This window comes from Anoplolepis gracilipes, chromosome 1 (assembly GCF_047496725.1).
Source record: "Anoplolepis gracilipes chromosome 1, ASM4749672v1, whole genome shotgun sequence".
NCBI lineage: Eukaryota > Metazoa > Arthropoda > Insecta > Hymenoptera > Formicidae > Anoplolepis > Anoplolepis gracilipes.
The window spans coordinates 14,640,424-14,655,638 of record NC_132970.1 but is presented as its reverse complement, the minus strand read 5'-3'; the positions used below and the strand labels follow the sequence as shown (position 1 = coordinate 14,655,638).

Below are 15,215 nucleotides of genomic sequence, written 5' to 3'. Positions count from 1 at the left end.
AATGGTGTATTAATATATATTTCATTATATATGTACTATTTTATCTTACATCTTTTTTCATTTTAATACATATAGATAACAATATAACTATATATACTGGTAGAGAAATTATTAAAATTATTTTATATATATTATAAATTTACATATATTTATTATATATATAAAATAGAAATCTTATTACATTATTATATAATATTAAATATTATTATATAGATACAACTAATTGTACATACGTATATTATAATAAAAGAAATATTTTAATAATAATTTTAAAAACATAAATTGTCTAGGGTATATATTATACATATGTATGTACTATTAGGCTGAATTTACACCTAGGCGGAAAAGCAAAAAGCACAAAAGCAGAAGCCAATCAAGGTGTGAATTCAACTTTAGGGTGCTATTATATCCTGCAGCCAATCAACACACTTCAAAAATTTGTCGCACGATGAATGCAATAACACCCTATAGGGGTATCACAGCCCTCTTAAAAACAAAAAATCGTGTGGCGAAATATGTGTATCGCTTTATACGTATCTAAATCCAAAGAAGAGATACATATGTACTTTTTTCTCATCTTTCTAAAAAATATTGTATAAAAAAAAGTTAGATACTTTAAAGAATATTTTAAATTTATAATTTATTGTATATAAGGAGCATTTCAATGTACAAACTTTTTTACAACAAAGTGCGCTGATAATTTCAATACATAATTAATGCCTCATCATTCTGATACAGAATATAAAATGGTAATAACATTTTGGATTATATATTATCGTTAGGTGAACTCTTAATAAAACTAACAATCTCTTAAATTGTAATTTATAATAGTAAGAGTAATTTAGTTTTATCAGCTATAAATTTTTATCATTAGAATCATATTAATTATAATTACGCTAATAATAAGTGTTGTTTGTATGTTGCAAGTATGATTAAATATGTTTACAGAAAGGTGATAAGCAAGAATTCTATATGAAGCCACCTCTACCTCCAAAAAAGGTAGATAATTATAATTTTGATTATTTAATTTAGAGTTATATACAGATATTTTAAATACATCTGCTTTAATTGGATAAGAAAAAATATTTTGTAACAAAATTATGATTTCAGATATTTGAATATATAAACCAATACGTTGTGGGTCAAGAATATGCTAAGAAAATGCTGAGTGTTGTTGTTTATAATCACTACAAACAAATTTACAATCTGCCAAGACAAACCTCACAGATGCAAACTAATATTAAGTCAATTAGCATGCAGGAAGCAAGTCATCTCTACACTAACAGAGGTCTTCAACTATAGAAATAGCAATACATTAATGCTCTAGTATTATAAAATCTTTTTATATTTATATTTTTTTGTATTATAAAGATTATTATGTATTATTATGAAATCTAGCAACTTGAAAAAAAAATACAGATAATTTAAATTTTTAATAGATTTGAATAAAAAGTACAATTCAGTAAGAAGTACTTGTAAAAAAGAAGATTGATAAAATAATTTGTGATCTAAAACAGCAATACTTTTATAGTTTATTGTGGTAAATAAACATGTATTATATATAGTACATCATCCTATTATGTATATTTTATTTTATATGTTATCACAAACTATTTTCAAATTTGCTAAATAAATTAAGCATTGAAAATATATTTTCAGGATACAAACTTGCAGAGTATATGTACAATCTAAGAGGTGAACAAGAGATGAGCAATCAATCAACACGACAGTCGACTGAATTAGATAGTAAGCAGCGTCAACTGAATTTGGGAAAAAGCAACATAATGATGCTTGGTCCTAGAGGTTCCGGTAAAACGTTACTCGGGCAGACAATAGCGCAATGTCTAAATGTTCCATTCGCTATCTGCGATTGTACCACTCTTACGCAAGCGGGCTACGTTGGCGAGGACATTGAGAGCGTTATAGCTAAGCTTCTTAAGAACGCCAATTATAATGTAGATCATGCTGAAATAGGTATTGTCTTCTTGGATGAAGTTGACAAAATCAAAACTACACTTGGAGCACACCGAGATGTGGCTGGTAAGAGTGTGCAGCAGGAATTGCTGACGATGTTGGAGGGAACGATTATAACTGTACCAAGGGAGAATAAATATCAAAGTAGAGAAACGATCCAAGTTGACACGACGAATATTCTTTTCATTGCGTCAGGTGCTTACAGCGGCTTGAATAAGTTGATCGCGCGACGCAAATCAGAAAAATATTCTGAATTTGATCATACAGCGCTCGGAAGCCTGGACAAAACTTTGATCAATATGTCACTTTCAACTGAGGGGAACAATAAGGAAGACATGTTGCTGCATGATGTCAAGATCCAAGATCTCATCAATTTCGGCATGATACCCGAGTTTGTCGGCAGATTTCCTGTACTCGTGCCTTTTCACACCCTCGACAGAGATATGCTAGTGAGAATTCTCACTGAGCCAAGCAATGCTATCGTTCCTCAATATCAGATGTTATTCTCAATGGATCAGGTACATTTGAAGTATCTTTGTTCCATGAAATCTAATTTTAAATTACAAATCAGTAGTTATAAATTATATGTTCAATTTTCACACAGATAGAGCTAACATTTGACATCGACGCATTGAATACAATCGCTTCTTTGGCAAATGAAAGAGAAACAGGTGCGCGAGGTTTACGAGCGATATTGGAGTCTTTACTTTTAGATCTTATGTTTGAAGTACCGGGAAGTGGTATAGTGTCCGTTCATATCACAGAACAATACGTAAAGAGTTGTGAAAGGTTGCAGTACGTGAGACGAGATAATAATGAGGATGGTGTTCAACAACCGCAGCATGTAAATAACGAAAAAAAAGAAATAATAAAAAAATTGATTCAATATTTCAATATAATAGTTCCTTTATTGATAAGTTTCTTTATTATGCATTTTTTCTAATAAATTTTGTTTTCTTTTTTTATACGAAAATAAATTGAAATATTTAATCAATTTATTTTTTTGTTTTACTCTCTTTTATTTATACTTTTATAATAAAATATATTTTATAGTATTTATATATTTACTTAGTATTATGATTTATGTAACATTTTATGTCTGATGTAAACATATCGGTTAAGATTATTAATATTTCTATAGAAAACAAAACAACGATAAATTAATTTTATTAAACAATTGTGCGAATGTTTTCCACCGTTTACTCCATGGAACTCAGATGTGATAGCTCGTAACCACGATAACAGATATTTTGTTTTCCCACTTCGCGCATTATTTCAAGGCGAGATTACATTTGTACAATAAAATATTTGTCGAACGTAATTCGATAGAGAATTCCTAGAATACTCGAGAGAGACTCTCCAAAAGAAATTCTCCGACGACTAATCGCGATAATCAATCCGAGATAAATACATTTTACAGGAGCGTCCCTTTCTCTTAGGTTTTTACTGATTAATGAAATAAGGTTCTAATAATAAAATTTCACTTTATTTTATCTTTATACTGTAAAATAAAATTCTTTATAAATAAACTAATCTTATCTTTATACTGTATATTGTATATAAATAGAAATTGGAAATTAAGAGATAAGAAGTATTATTTTTGTGCCTGCATAATTGATTTTATGGAAATTTATATAGTTTGTCGTTAAGCAATTGTTATATATATATATATATATATATATATATATATATATAATTCGTTGTAAGCAAATGTTGTAATTTACAAAATTTTATGTACAATAAAATATGTTGAATAATTCTCGCTTGACGCAGAATATAAAATCATGATAACACTTTACATTATGTATTGCGTTAAATGATTTCTTTAACAAACTTATTTAATCTGCTAAATTGTGATAGTTTTATTATAGTGATATGACTACTTAAGTTTTATCAGCTTTAAATTCTATCATCACACATATTCTGATTATAATTGATTATATATTATTTGTATGTCTTAAGTATTTATAGTTATATTTATAATCTAAATATGTATATATATATATATAGAGCAGTGGTTCTTAACCTTTTCAAAGTCATGGAACACTTTTGATTAGAAGGAAAATTTGCGGAACATCAAAATCATTAATCACAAAAAAAAAAAAAAAAAAAAAAAAAAAAAATGCATACATATCTTTTATTAAAAGTTACACTAAAGCTTTCATAATTTCGCGGAACACTAGTATTTCCGCAGAACACCGGTTAAGAACCACTGATATAGAACCTAGAAAATTATTACTTAGGAAGACATTTAGGAAAAGTATAATAGAAGTAGCTTAGAAAAGTAGTAGAAATAGAACAAAAAAAGAAAAAAAACAGTATTCTTTCTTTTAGATTTCAGCATCTGCAGATTGCATGATTAAATTACTGTAAAAACTGTTGTGTAATGTAATATAAACAAGAAAAATTCATCATGCGTAAGTAAATTTTTTATACTCAATGTTAAAATTAGTGAGACTAATATTGAATGTCTTTCATATCTAGATTATTTTAATGTATATTTGTTCTTAATGTAATGATTATGTATAGCCTTCTATATAATAGTGACATATGATATTCTCTCATTCTATACCTACTCTTAAAAATTAAAAGTAAAAGTTAACCATCTAAAAAATTCTTTCTTCTACACTTTTCATTTAAAGTTCTATAAAATTTTCTGATATTTACATACTTTGTCTTATATCATTTTTTATATTCTTCTATAAAACTATAATCTATTTTTAAAATTTTTACATAATATATTTATAAAAATATGATTAAAATTAAAACGTGATCCAAACATTTGTATATTAATAATAATGTGTTTTTCCATACGTTCAAAATGCACAGATCTAATACACGTATATAAGAACATATCTTATACCCTAATTCTTGTTTTCATAAATTATCTTACTATAATTGTATTTTTCTCATACGTTCAAAATGCACAGATCTAATATACGTATATAAGAACATATCTTATGTCTTCATTCTTGTTTTCATAAATTATTATCTTGTTATTTAGTTAATTCGTATTTGAAAGCTGCTAAATTTATCGCAATGTAAAAAACTGTATATCGTACGAAAAAAATTTGCTATCACGTTTGTCTTGGTATTTTATCGCTCCACTCTCGCTCAGGCCGAATAAACTCTAAATCGCTGCCGTCCTCGGAACTATTGTCGTCGTCGAAATACGGCCTTGTAACTTCATTATCACTCAGAGAATTCCCTATATTATAACAAATAAAGATTAGCATTTTGTATACACATTGATTTATAAGATTATTTTGAATCTTAGTATTTGCAGTAAATAATTACTATCGTCTACTGGTTTTCGAAATATCACAATTTCCTTCTCATCATCATCGAAAAAGCTGTTGCCGTCCTTTAGTAAACTAAATGCGTATCCTTTCCTGCTTTTTTCTGAGTCTTCCGAAGATTGGCACCTCGTGCAGATACATATGCCGCACAACACGATGCCAAAACATATCATACCTGCAATAAGATTATATTGTATCATGTTACAAAGAGCAACACCCAGGCCTCCTCTTGAAAATTTATCCCTTTAATGAGATATTTTTAATTTTTTTATGCCAAACTAAAGTTTAGGTTCCCTAACTGTTATATATCAAGTATGAAAATGGATCCCTTTTCCGTTCTAGAAATAATCAACACAAAAGAACATGCACATCAATAGATGATCAGTATTTCATTCAATTAAAGAGATATTAAAAATTATAAAAATGCATATTTTTACATGTGTTCTTTTATATTATTTCTGAAATGGGAAGGAGCTCCTTTTATACTTGATATAGTTAGAGGATATAAAATTTAGTTTGGCATAAAAAAAAAAATTTTAATTTTTCATTGACAAAAAAAGAATAAAAACGGACATTGCTCTTTATATCGAGGATAAATTATGTAACGATGTCTTTCTCTCATCTCACTTCTTAATTATTTTTCTTGATCGTTAAACATCTCATAACTCTGATATTTACCCGTTATCATAATGAATACCAGTCTCGGTATCCCTATGATGTTATCGTCACGGATGAGCTTGAACATCAATTTCGAGTACTTCCTCGTTTCGGACGAATGTGTGGAAACGAGTTTAGTTTCTTCGTGATATCCGGACGCCGTAGCTGTTACATTGTGATTTCCGGGCGGCAATAGAATGGAATAGAAACCCGACTTGCTGTTTTTAATCACATGGGGCGATCTGTCATAAGACATAACGACATCCACGATCGGCTCGTCGTCTTCATTGGTAACATATCCTTTTACGCTTTTGCTCAGTTCTTGCACGCAAGCCAGTAAACTGGCTTTATTCTCCTGCCACACGTCGCTCGAGGGATCTGTAGTGCAGCAGCTAACGTACACGTCCATCATCAAGGTACTTGTATTAAAATATATATAATCCATCAGAGGATGACTTCTGCTGATTCTTGTTCCTGCGTGTATTACACTATTATCGCCGATATTCGAGTCTTGCTTGCATTTCGAGCTCTTGGACAACTTATCTGTTCTCGCGTCAGCGTAAACTGATGCTAAATGTCGTAATAAATCCTCGTCGGCGCTTTCGTACCTTCGTTCGTCTATCGTTCCATATTCACGACCGAATGGAATTTCTATGTGTCGCGAACCGCTATTCAGATTCACAGCCAATACAGCGTTAATATCCCTGAACCAATCCGCGATCATAGCCGCTTCATTATCAAGCTTATTATGAATTGGAAACTGTCGCGGACCATCCGATGGCGGTGATGCGCAGGTGAGTGTCGCGTTAAAATCAGGCGAAAAATCCGGAGCTATGTATATAGAAAATTCGTTGATGTAACGCGCGATCGTTGTGTTCTTTTTATAATTGTCTAGAAGATATGAAGCAAAATGCAAGAGTACTCCGGATGTAACCGGTTCCACTCGTAGCACACCGGCCGAGAATACGATGGACGATCGTCCTATCTGATTGTTGTCGGAACTGATTTCGAGGCACATTATCTTGCTGCCATTCGCGGTTCTGCCGATAATGTGCAAAGTCGTTTGTCGTGGATATTTGACGTTCAGATCGTTCAAGGCTCGATTTACGAAGCTCAACATCTCAGGTACTTGGTTGTAATATGCTGCGTCGAATTGCGTCTCGTTCTTTCGTATCAGTCTAATATTGATATCCGTTATACTTTGCTGTCGTACAGAAACCTTTAACTCTTGTGTGTCGTATCCTTCACAGGAAACGGTTAACGTATATTCGCCAGGTACCAATATCATCTTGAAATAAGCCATGTTACGCGACACACCGTAGCTTCTCTTTCCTAGCTTAACGCTGGCCCCACGAAGTGGTGCACCGCGTTCGTTCATCACCGTCGCGCGAATTCCGCTCGCAAGATTCTGCACAAGTTCCATAAGTGGTCTTAGATTCTCACGCCAGATGATAGGAATCGAGTCTGTGGACGGATAATAGCAACACGACAGACTTATGCTCATCTATACACATAAAGAAATAACATATTTAAATATCTGGTGATGGCAAATAGCTATATATATAGAGTGTCAGAAAATCACTTGCAGTACTTCAGGAAGTGATTCGGGATCCAACAAGAAGGGAAAAAACTAATATAAACATAAGTCCAGAAATAAGTCATTTCCAAGTTATAGGCACTTTTATGTTTAATCATCATATTTATAAATATCGAAAAATTGAAAAAAATAAAAAATAAAAATTAAAAAAAATTAAAAAACTGAAAAAGAGAAATGTCTCCACGTGGTGCATCTTGGATAACGCCAAAATAGTCCTAAATAAAGTTATTTATGTTAAAACACTATGAAATAAATTATGAATAAATTATGATTATAATTATGAAAAATAAATTACGATGTTTCCGAAGTACTGCGGGCGATTCCGGACACCCTGTATACATACATATATATTTGATAATTTTTATATTATACTTACCGCAGGTATATCATACATATGCTGTATAAAATTCGTCAAACGTATACTGTTATTTGAATGCATATTTGAATAATTGCATATTTCTTCTTCGTGTCTCGAACGCTCGTAATTCTCGGCGAGCGTTTTAAATGTTTTTAAGTTGTCGTTGGAATAACTTGAAAGATAAAAATTGATCAGAAATAAATTTTTTCAAAAGATATGTATTTATTCATAATCACATTATATATTATGTTACCTGATTTGTGACGATCCTCCTCCCAATATCACGACGACGTCGTAATCTTCAGTTTGTAACATTTTTTCAAACGCATTCGTAATTTTATCCTTTTGCTTAGTATTGTTTTCCGATAATAATTGAGTTCCTACTTCATTTTTAACTTCGGGATTGCAAGTCTCTTCTATATTATCGAATGCCGGATCGATACCCGGAATAAAATGCAGTAAAGCATTATCTAATATTCTTTGGATCAGCGGATGTCCAATTTTATTTCCCATAAGGATATGTGTTGCCAAACGTAATAGAATCTCTCTACCCGCCGGTTGGGAGGCAAACAATCCTCCCACCAACGCGATATGGAACTTATTCTCGTCAGGTGATCCCATCTGAAAAGTGCAAAGTCTTAAATTAAACACGGACAATACGCAATTGAATAAGCAATATGCAATTGCTCGAAATCAAACTCACATTATGCGTAATCTTCAACGAGTGAATGGCCATGCTAATCAATGAATCACCGGCTATAAATTCCGCAATATTAGGTTGATGATTTTCTAATTGGCTGAATCTGGCGCTCAAGTCAGAGTTTTTCAAGTAACCTTTCTGCAAGTTTGCCGTCAAACCAAAGTCATATGCGGATGACCTGTAAGAGAAATATCTCCATAAAAACATCGATCGTTTTGAGACTTTCTTAATATTTCTCTCGACTTTCTGGAGATACATTTCTTCTTTTACAAATGATAAAGATAAAAGAAATGTATACACACACACATATATATATATATATATATATATATATATATATATATATATATATATACTAATATATACTGATATAACAACTTTAAGAAATATGCAGTGTTTTTTTATCTTCTGTCAAGATTTGCTTGAGTTATCTTTTCGAGAAAGATCCCAATCCGACGAAGAAAAACATCTTTAGAAAAGTTACTTGAGAGATTCATTCATGAAATTATACACTAGGCGAGTTTTCCACCTTATTGAAGATACATCAATCTTTCATATCGCTATCGTTAAACCTCGGATAATATATATTTTAAATAAATATAATTATACCAATGCTGAGGATCATCGCGCATTAACGTAAAGTCCAAAGTCGTTTCTCCAGCTCCAATTTTTTCACCGTACAGGGGTACGTTAACGTCCTGCGTAAGACTCTCATATCCCACCGCGCTGACAGTTATGTTATATCGTCCCGGTACCAATAGTCGCCAATAATCACCCCCTTCGGCGGTGTAGACATCATGCTTTATACCTTCCACCGAGATCTTTGCGTGACGTATAGGAGTACCGATAGACGAACTCACTATACCATGTACGCCTTTGCGAGACTGTAAGAAAAAAATTATATTATGATATTTATATCTTCACTTGTGCAAAAAATCTATGAAATTATGTTCTCTTTAAAGAATCATTTTTCTGAAATGTTTTTCAATTTTTACCAATATTTAAAAAATATTTTTGCGGATTGACTCAAATGGCACCTTTTGTGGTATAAAAAATTATTAAGAAGATTATTATATCAAAGAATTTAACTCGCGACATTTCCTCAATATCGAAATGATCATACTATCTCGATGAAACGTAGAAGCGGCTCTTTGTTCTCCAGCCAGTAATTTGGCAAGTCGCTGGCATTCGGATACTTTGTACATCCAATTTCCAGGGTGATCTCGAAATCGTTGCTGTGCAAATAATTGTAATCCTGCATGCCACCAGGCACGGGATACCAGGCGGCGCCGTTCGTTATTCCGTTGAGAAAATGTTCCTCAAGGAGAGTCTTGCTGCCCTTTACCAAGGGCGGACACGGTTCCCCGAGATGCATGCGCGGATGAGCGTTGGAGTACGTCAGCGCCAACATCTTGAAGACGTCATTGTCCGGGCTTGGGTTCTCGGCGAATTCCTTCGGACCGTTGTCATAAGGGTAATTTGCGACCAACGCTCCTCCATGAAGATTGGCGGAGAGTACAAATGGGATTCTCGCTATCCAACGTATCACTGCCTCAGTCTCAGGCTCCTGATGCTGATTGAGCTATAAAAAAAATACACCAACGTAAGGTCCTTTTCAATCATATAAATCGTTAAAACAAGTTAAAGAGAGTTAAGCGAAGACATTGAATGTGTATACATAATTCATAAAGCGAAGAGAACGTACATCGTTGACTTCGTAGCGATCGGGAAAGTTTCTATTCAGATCCACGTTCTTTGCGTTCGCTCTACCCTTGACTCCGTAAACGTCACCCTCCTTGGAGATCTCGTATCCATCGGGATTCATGCTCGGTAATACATGTAATCTAACAGTGTCCACTAGTTGCGTGACTCTTTGATCGGTGCCGTAATTCTCGCAAAGATATCTCAGCAACAATAGTAGCATCTCTCGGCCCACCACCTCGTTTCCGTGCATATTTCCGATGTATTTTACTTCAGGTTTGTCGGAACTGTGCTGGCCAGGATCTTTTGTGATTTCCATAACGTAGAGCTCGCGACCCTGTACGGAGGAGCCTATGTTGTAGAGCCTCGTGATATTTGGATAATTCGCATTTAGCTCCTTCAAGATTCTCTCCATCGCAACATAGTTGTGATGCTTGAACTCCACAGTGTGATAAAAGCCATATTTGTCGATGGGTCTTACTACTTCATCAATGGTATTTTCTCCTGCATTGTACGAATCATGATTGTTATCCATCAAAATCAAACAAAAAAATTCATAATAATTGTTCCAATAATTTGGACCAATGTACAAACCATATTGATTAAAGAGATTAAAGACAAACGCAAAGCAACATTGTATAAAAAAATATAAGATAAATGATCGCAAACACAAGGTACAGAGAAAACGAAAAAACTGATAACAAATAAATCAAATGTATACAAGAATATTGTATACAGGTTTAAAGGAAAAGGATATGCATTGAAAAAGTTACTCATTATCAAGACGGAAACAATTTCTTTTATTTCTATAGTTTTGAACAATACATATATGTAGGGAAAATATTGGAATATATATATATCGCTATACAGATCATGAACATATCGTTCACTGTTCGACGTATTCTCACAGAGATCTACATTTATTAATGATAATTTTCCATGTACAATAAACTGAACATTGGCAGTACTACGTATTTCACATGCGTTATATGCAAAATACAGTACACTTATCTTTTTTGTTTTATATATACTCTCTTGTGATGATTTCGTAAGAAATGAGCTAGACAAAACGTTTCACATATATTGTCCTGTTATATAGATTACACTTAAATATAATCTTTTTCACACATTCAAAATCTATCTTTTTAGATAATTCTCTGTCAAATAATAAAATTGAAAATGAAATAACTAGACATCATATTAAGAAAAAATGATTTTTTTTAAATCTGAAAGTTTTGTTTATACTTTTTTTATATTGTAATAAATCAATATACTTTTGCAAGACATTTATGTTTGTTTTAAATAATATAAATAATAATTTGTTCAGTTAACTATTATATTAATGTTAATGATGAATAATATTAATGATGAAAGATAAAAGTACCATTGAGTATCTAGTTTTTGTTAAAAAAAAATTATTTTTCATAATTTGTTCGTAAGTACACAAGCATAAAGAAAATATAAGTAAAAAAATATAAAAAGAGTTCAGTCTGATTAAAAATACATTGTAATCTATAGTACAATGTACAATATGTTATATAGAGATAACCGTATTACCTCTACATAAAGATATGTTGATCAGTTAATGTTTGCACTGGTATTATGAGGTACTATTTTCCAATTTGAAGACGGGACATTATTTATCTATTATAATATACATGCATGTTGTCCATTTAAATTATCTTAAATATTAGCTAACTCAATATAAAATTTATTCATAAAGATATCTATGATTAAATTTGAATAAAACAATTAATTACTATTAAAATTAACAAGAAATAATAATAGAACCAATATACATATATGCCTTCTGTCAAACTGGAATATAGTTGCAATATTCTCCTTTTTATGTACAAACTATGACAAAAATAGATTCAAAATTATTCTCCTTTTTCCATATGTAGTTAATAAGATTCTTTTCTCCATACCTTGTGTGATTAATTGTCTATACATATATCTTTCTTTACTTAAATTTTATAAAATAAAAAAAATGTCATGTCCATAAAAAATGCGCGAAAAATATTTTGTAGTCATAAATAATCAAAGATGTGTACATCCAAATGTCACAACTGAATCTCTAGTCTGTAAAATAAAATAGAAAGAAATAAAAAGTTTGATCTGTATAATATTAAATAAAAAAAATAAATAAAAATTTTTCACAATTAAATATTTTTAAAATGTATAAATTGTTAAAACACAAATAAATAACTGATGTGTTAGTTAATTAATAACAGAGTAACATTTGTTTTTCATTCACATTCATTTTTTGTAACATTTGAAATAAAAAAAAATATATATAATGCTAGATAAATAACAGCCATAAATAAAAGCATAAATAATTTAAATATTTCCGAATATAAATTATTTATAAATTTGATTATTATAATCTTCTATTATCATCTCGTATGGTGCAAGAAGTTTATTAAAGAGTGATATTTGAGATGGATAATCTATGTCTCTGTTACCTTCATTAGATATTTCTCTGCGACTTAATGTGAAATTAAGAATTGTTGGAATTCCCTCTAATACAGTCACGTTTACTGGTTCACTGGATTTATATCTAAACAAACAACAGGTTAAATAGAAATAAGTTTGTTAGAAATATTCTCCAGTTTGGTATAACAATCACGCATTAATTTTAAAAGAAATAATAATTACATACCCCCATGCAGTAGCATAAACTGAATAAGTTCCTGGAAGTAGTAAACGCCAATATTCGCCATCAGCTGTAGTTGTTACATTATGATTTATTCCTTCTATGACAATGTTTGCTTTTTCAATTGGATTACCATTATCCCCATCGCGTACAAAACCTATAAAAATACAAATATATTAAATATATGAAATCTATAAGAAACAAATATATTAAAATTTTTTCATTTAATCTAATTTCTTTCATCAATTAATCTAATATGTTAAAATAATATAAATATTACCTTTGATTCCAATATGTGCTTGCTCCAGATATTTAATCAGAGATTCTTTATTTAATCGCCATTGATCTGGTATTGTTGAACCAGGTGGATACTTGCAACAGCTCAATTCAAATGTTATCTCAAACGCATTGGAACGGGCATAATTGTAGTCTTGCATCCCACCAATTACTTCATACCTGTCAAAAATTTAGATTTAAACTATAATTTGACTTAATTAATTAAATGTTGTAGAATAAATATATGTGTGTATGTGTATGTGTGTGTGTATATAATTAAATCTTAATTCTTATCTTTGTAAAATCTTCATGAAAATTAATGCTCAATGTAGAGAAACCTAATTAAAAGAAATCCTATATTCGTAAAACTTATTCTTTACGGAGCTTTGACTGTACATATGATTAAATATTTTTTTTTAAGTTTCAAAATAATAAATATCTAAATAAAAATTTTTGGAAATAAAATTACTACCAAAATTAACATTGACTAACACCAGAAACTATGACAAAAATAGATTCAAAATTATTATATATATTATATAATAAGATTAAATCTCTATCTTATTCTGTGTGATAAGATTATTTACCAATATGCTCCATTTGTAACACCACCTGGGAATCTTTCTGGTGGACAAGCATCACCCCTATGCATTTCTAGATGATTATCCGCATACACATGAGCAAGATATTTAAATAACTCATCATCAGGGCTTTTACTTTCTATGCAGCATGCCTTTGGAATACTGAAAGACATATTCTTTTGTCAGACGATAGATAGAAAACTAATAATGTAAGCTACATTTTAACAATAAAATATATTATTAACATGATAATTTTACAGTATACTTACCCAGAATCATATGGATAACTGGCAACTACAGCACCACCATGAAGATTCCCAGAGAGTACAAAAGGTTCGTTGGAAATCCAAGTCATCATAGCTACTGTTTCGTTTTGTCGACCGTTTAGTATAGAGATACCCTTCCTGAGTTGACTGAGTCTTCTGTCGAATTGATCGGGGAAATCCCGATTTAAGTCGACACGATTGGCATTTTCCCTGCCTGAAAAGTCTTCTTTGGACTCGCATTTCCCTTCCTGAAACACAAGATTTGTCGATCATCATCAATCCTTGCATGAAAAGAGTTAAAGTTGCAACATTTAAAATTACAATCCTACCACTGAGTTTTCAAAACCATCTGGATTCATCGATGGCATCAGGTAAATATCCGTCTGATTCACCAGTCGACTGATGCGATCATCCTTGCCATATCGGTCCAGTAGATATTGGCCGAGGATAATTAGTAATTCTCTTCCCACGGCCTCGTCGCCATGCATGTTGGCAATGTATTTAACCATAGGCTCGCCGAGGTTGCGTTGCCCGACATTTTCCGAAATTTCCAGCACCAGGAGGTCCCGGCCTTTTACCGATTTTCCGATGGAGAACACTCGGGCTAAGTGCGGATACTTTTGTTCCAGAGAGCGGAACAGTTGTTGCAGCTCGTCGTAATGCGTGTACGATGTGGTGATGTAGTCATCGTCCTGTTCGTCCTGGCTCAACGGATGGCTGTTTACGAGGACGACGAGCACGGCGACGCAGACGAATAGTATGAAACCGCGATGTTGGCTTCCCATTTCTTCTCTTTTGTAGAAGGAATCTCACACTTACGATAAAACTATTCCCTCGGAGGAAGTCAACAGCTGTCGACGGCTGTCAAAAACTCATATCACAGGATTTTTCATTTTTCCCTATGTATATATATATATATATATAAATATACGTGTGTATATATACTGCTGACGTTCGCACGTCAAATGAGTGGGCGACCCGACAACGACAAATCAGACGGAGGGACGTCAGACGTCAGATGGGAAGAGGAAAAGAAATATCAAATTGAACCAAATGTCGCCGTGTGATAGTAGCGATCGTGTATACACTTGGCGTCATAAATGCCCTTTCGCATGAAGTTAGCCGCTTATGAGCTTGATAGCAGCTGGTC

General features: G+C 31.9%; 2 protein-coding genes across 3 annotated transcripts; one reads left to right on the top strand and one right to left on the bottom strand.

The window, feature by feature from the left end:
* Positions 1-297: 297 nt before the first annotated feature.
* Positions 298-3,595, top strand: LOC140665750 (ATP-dependent clpX-like chaperone, mitochondrial). Of its 2 annotated transcripts, XM_072892232.1 has the most exons (5): positions 298-749; positions 949-999; positions 1,111-1,288; positions 1,660-2,492; positions 2,579-3,594. In XM_072892232.1, exons 1-5 carry the CDS (start codon positions 717-719, stop codon positions 2,915-2,917), a joined length of 1,434 nt encoding a protein of 477 aa, XP_072748333.1. In that variant the 5' UTR covers positions 298-716; the 3' UTR covers positions 2,918-3,594. The 2 variants fall into 2 exon arrangements, with proteins under 2 accessions (XP_072748333.1, XP_072748342.1); XM_072892241.1 differs by lacking the exons at positions 298-749; positions 949-999 and adding an exon at positions 1,440-1,540 and having other exon boundaries at positions 1,154-1,288; positions 2,579-3,595.
* A 469-nt stretch (positions 3,596-4,064) lies between these two features.
* Svr (Carboxypeptidase D svr) lies at positions 4,065-15,162 on the bottom strand. Its single transcript, XM_072891905.1, has 15 exons — positions 14,395-15,162; positions 14,069-14,313; positions 13,806-13,961; positions 13,223-13,398; positions 12,949-13,099; positions 12,752-12,846; positions 10,291-10,790; positions 9,709-10,167; positions 9,195-9,469; positions 8,589-8,763; positions 8,139-8,506; positions 7,904-8,057; positions 5,952-7,434; positions 5,272-5,448; positions 4,065-5,182 (listed from the first exon to the last, which is right to left on the bottom strand). Exons 1-15 carry the CDS (start codon positions 14,848-14,850, stop codon positions 5,052-5,054), a joined length of 5,001 nt encoding a protein of 1,666 aa, XP_072748006.1. The 5' UTR covers positions 14,851-15,162; the 3' UTR covers positions 4,065-5,051.
* Positions 15,163-15,215: the final 53 nt, after the last annotated feature.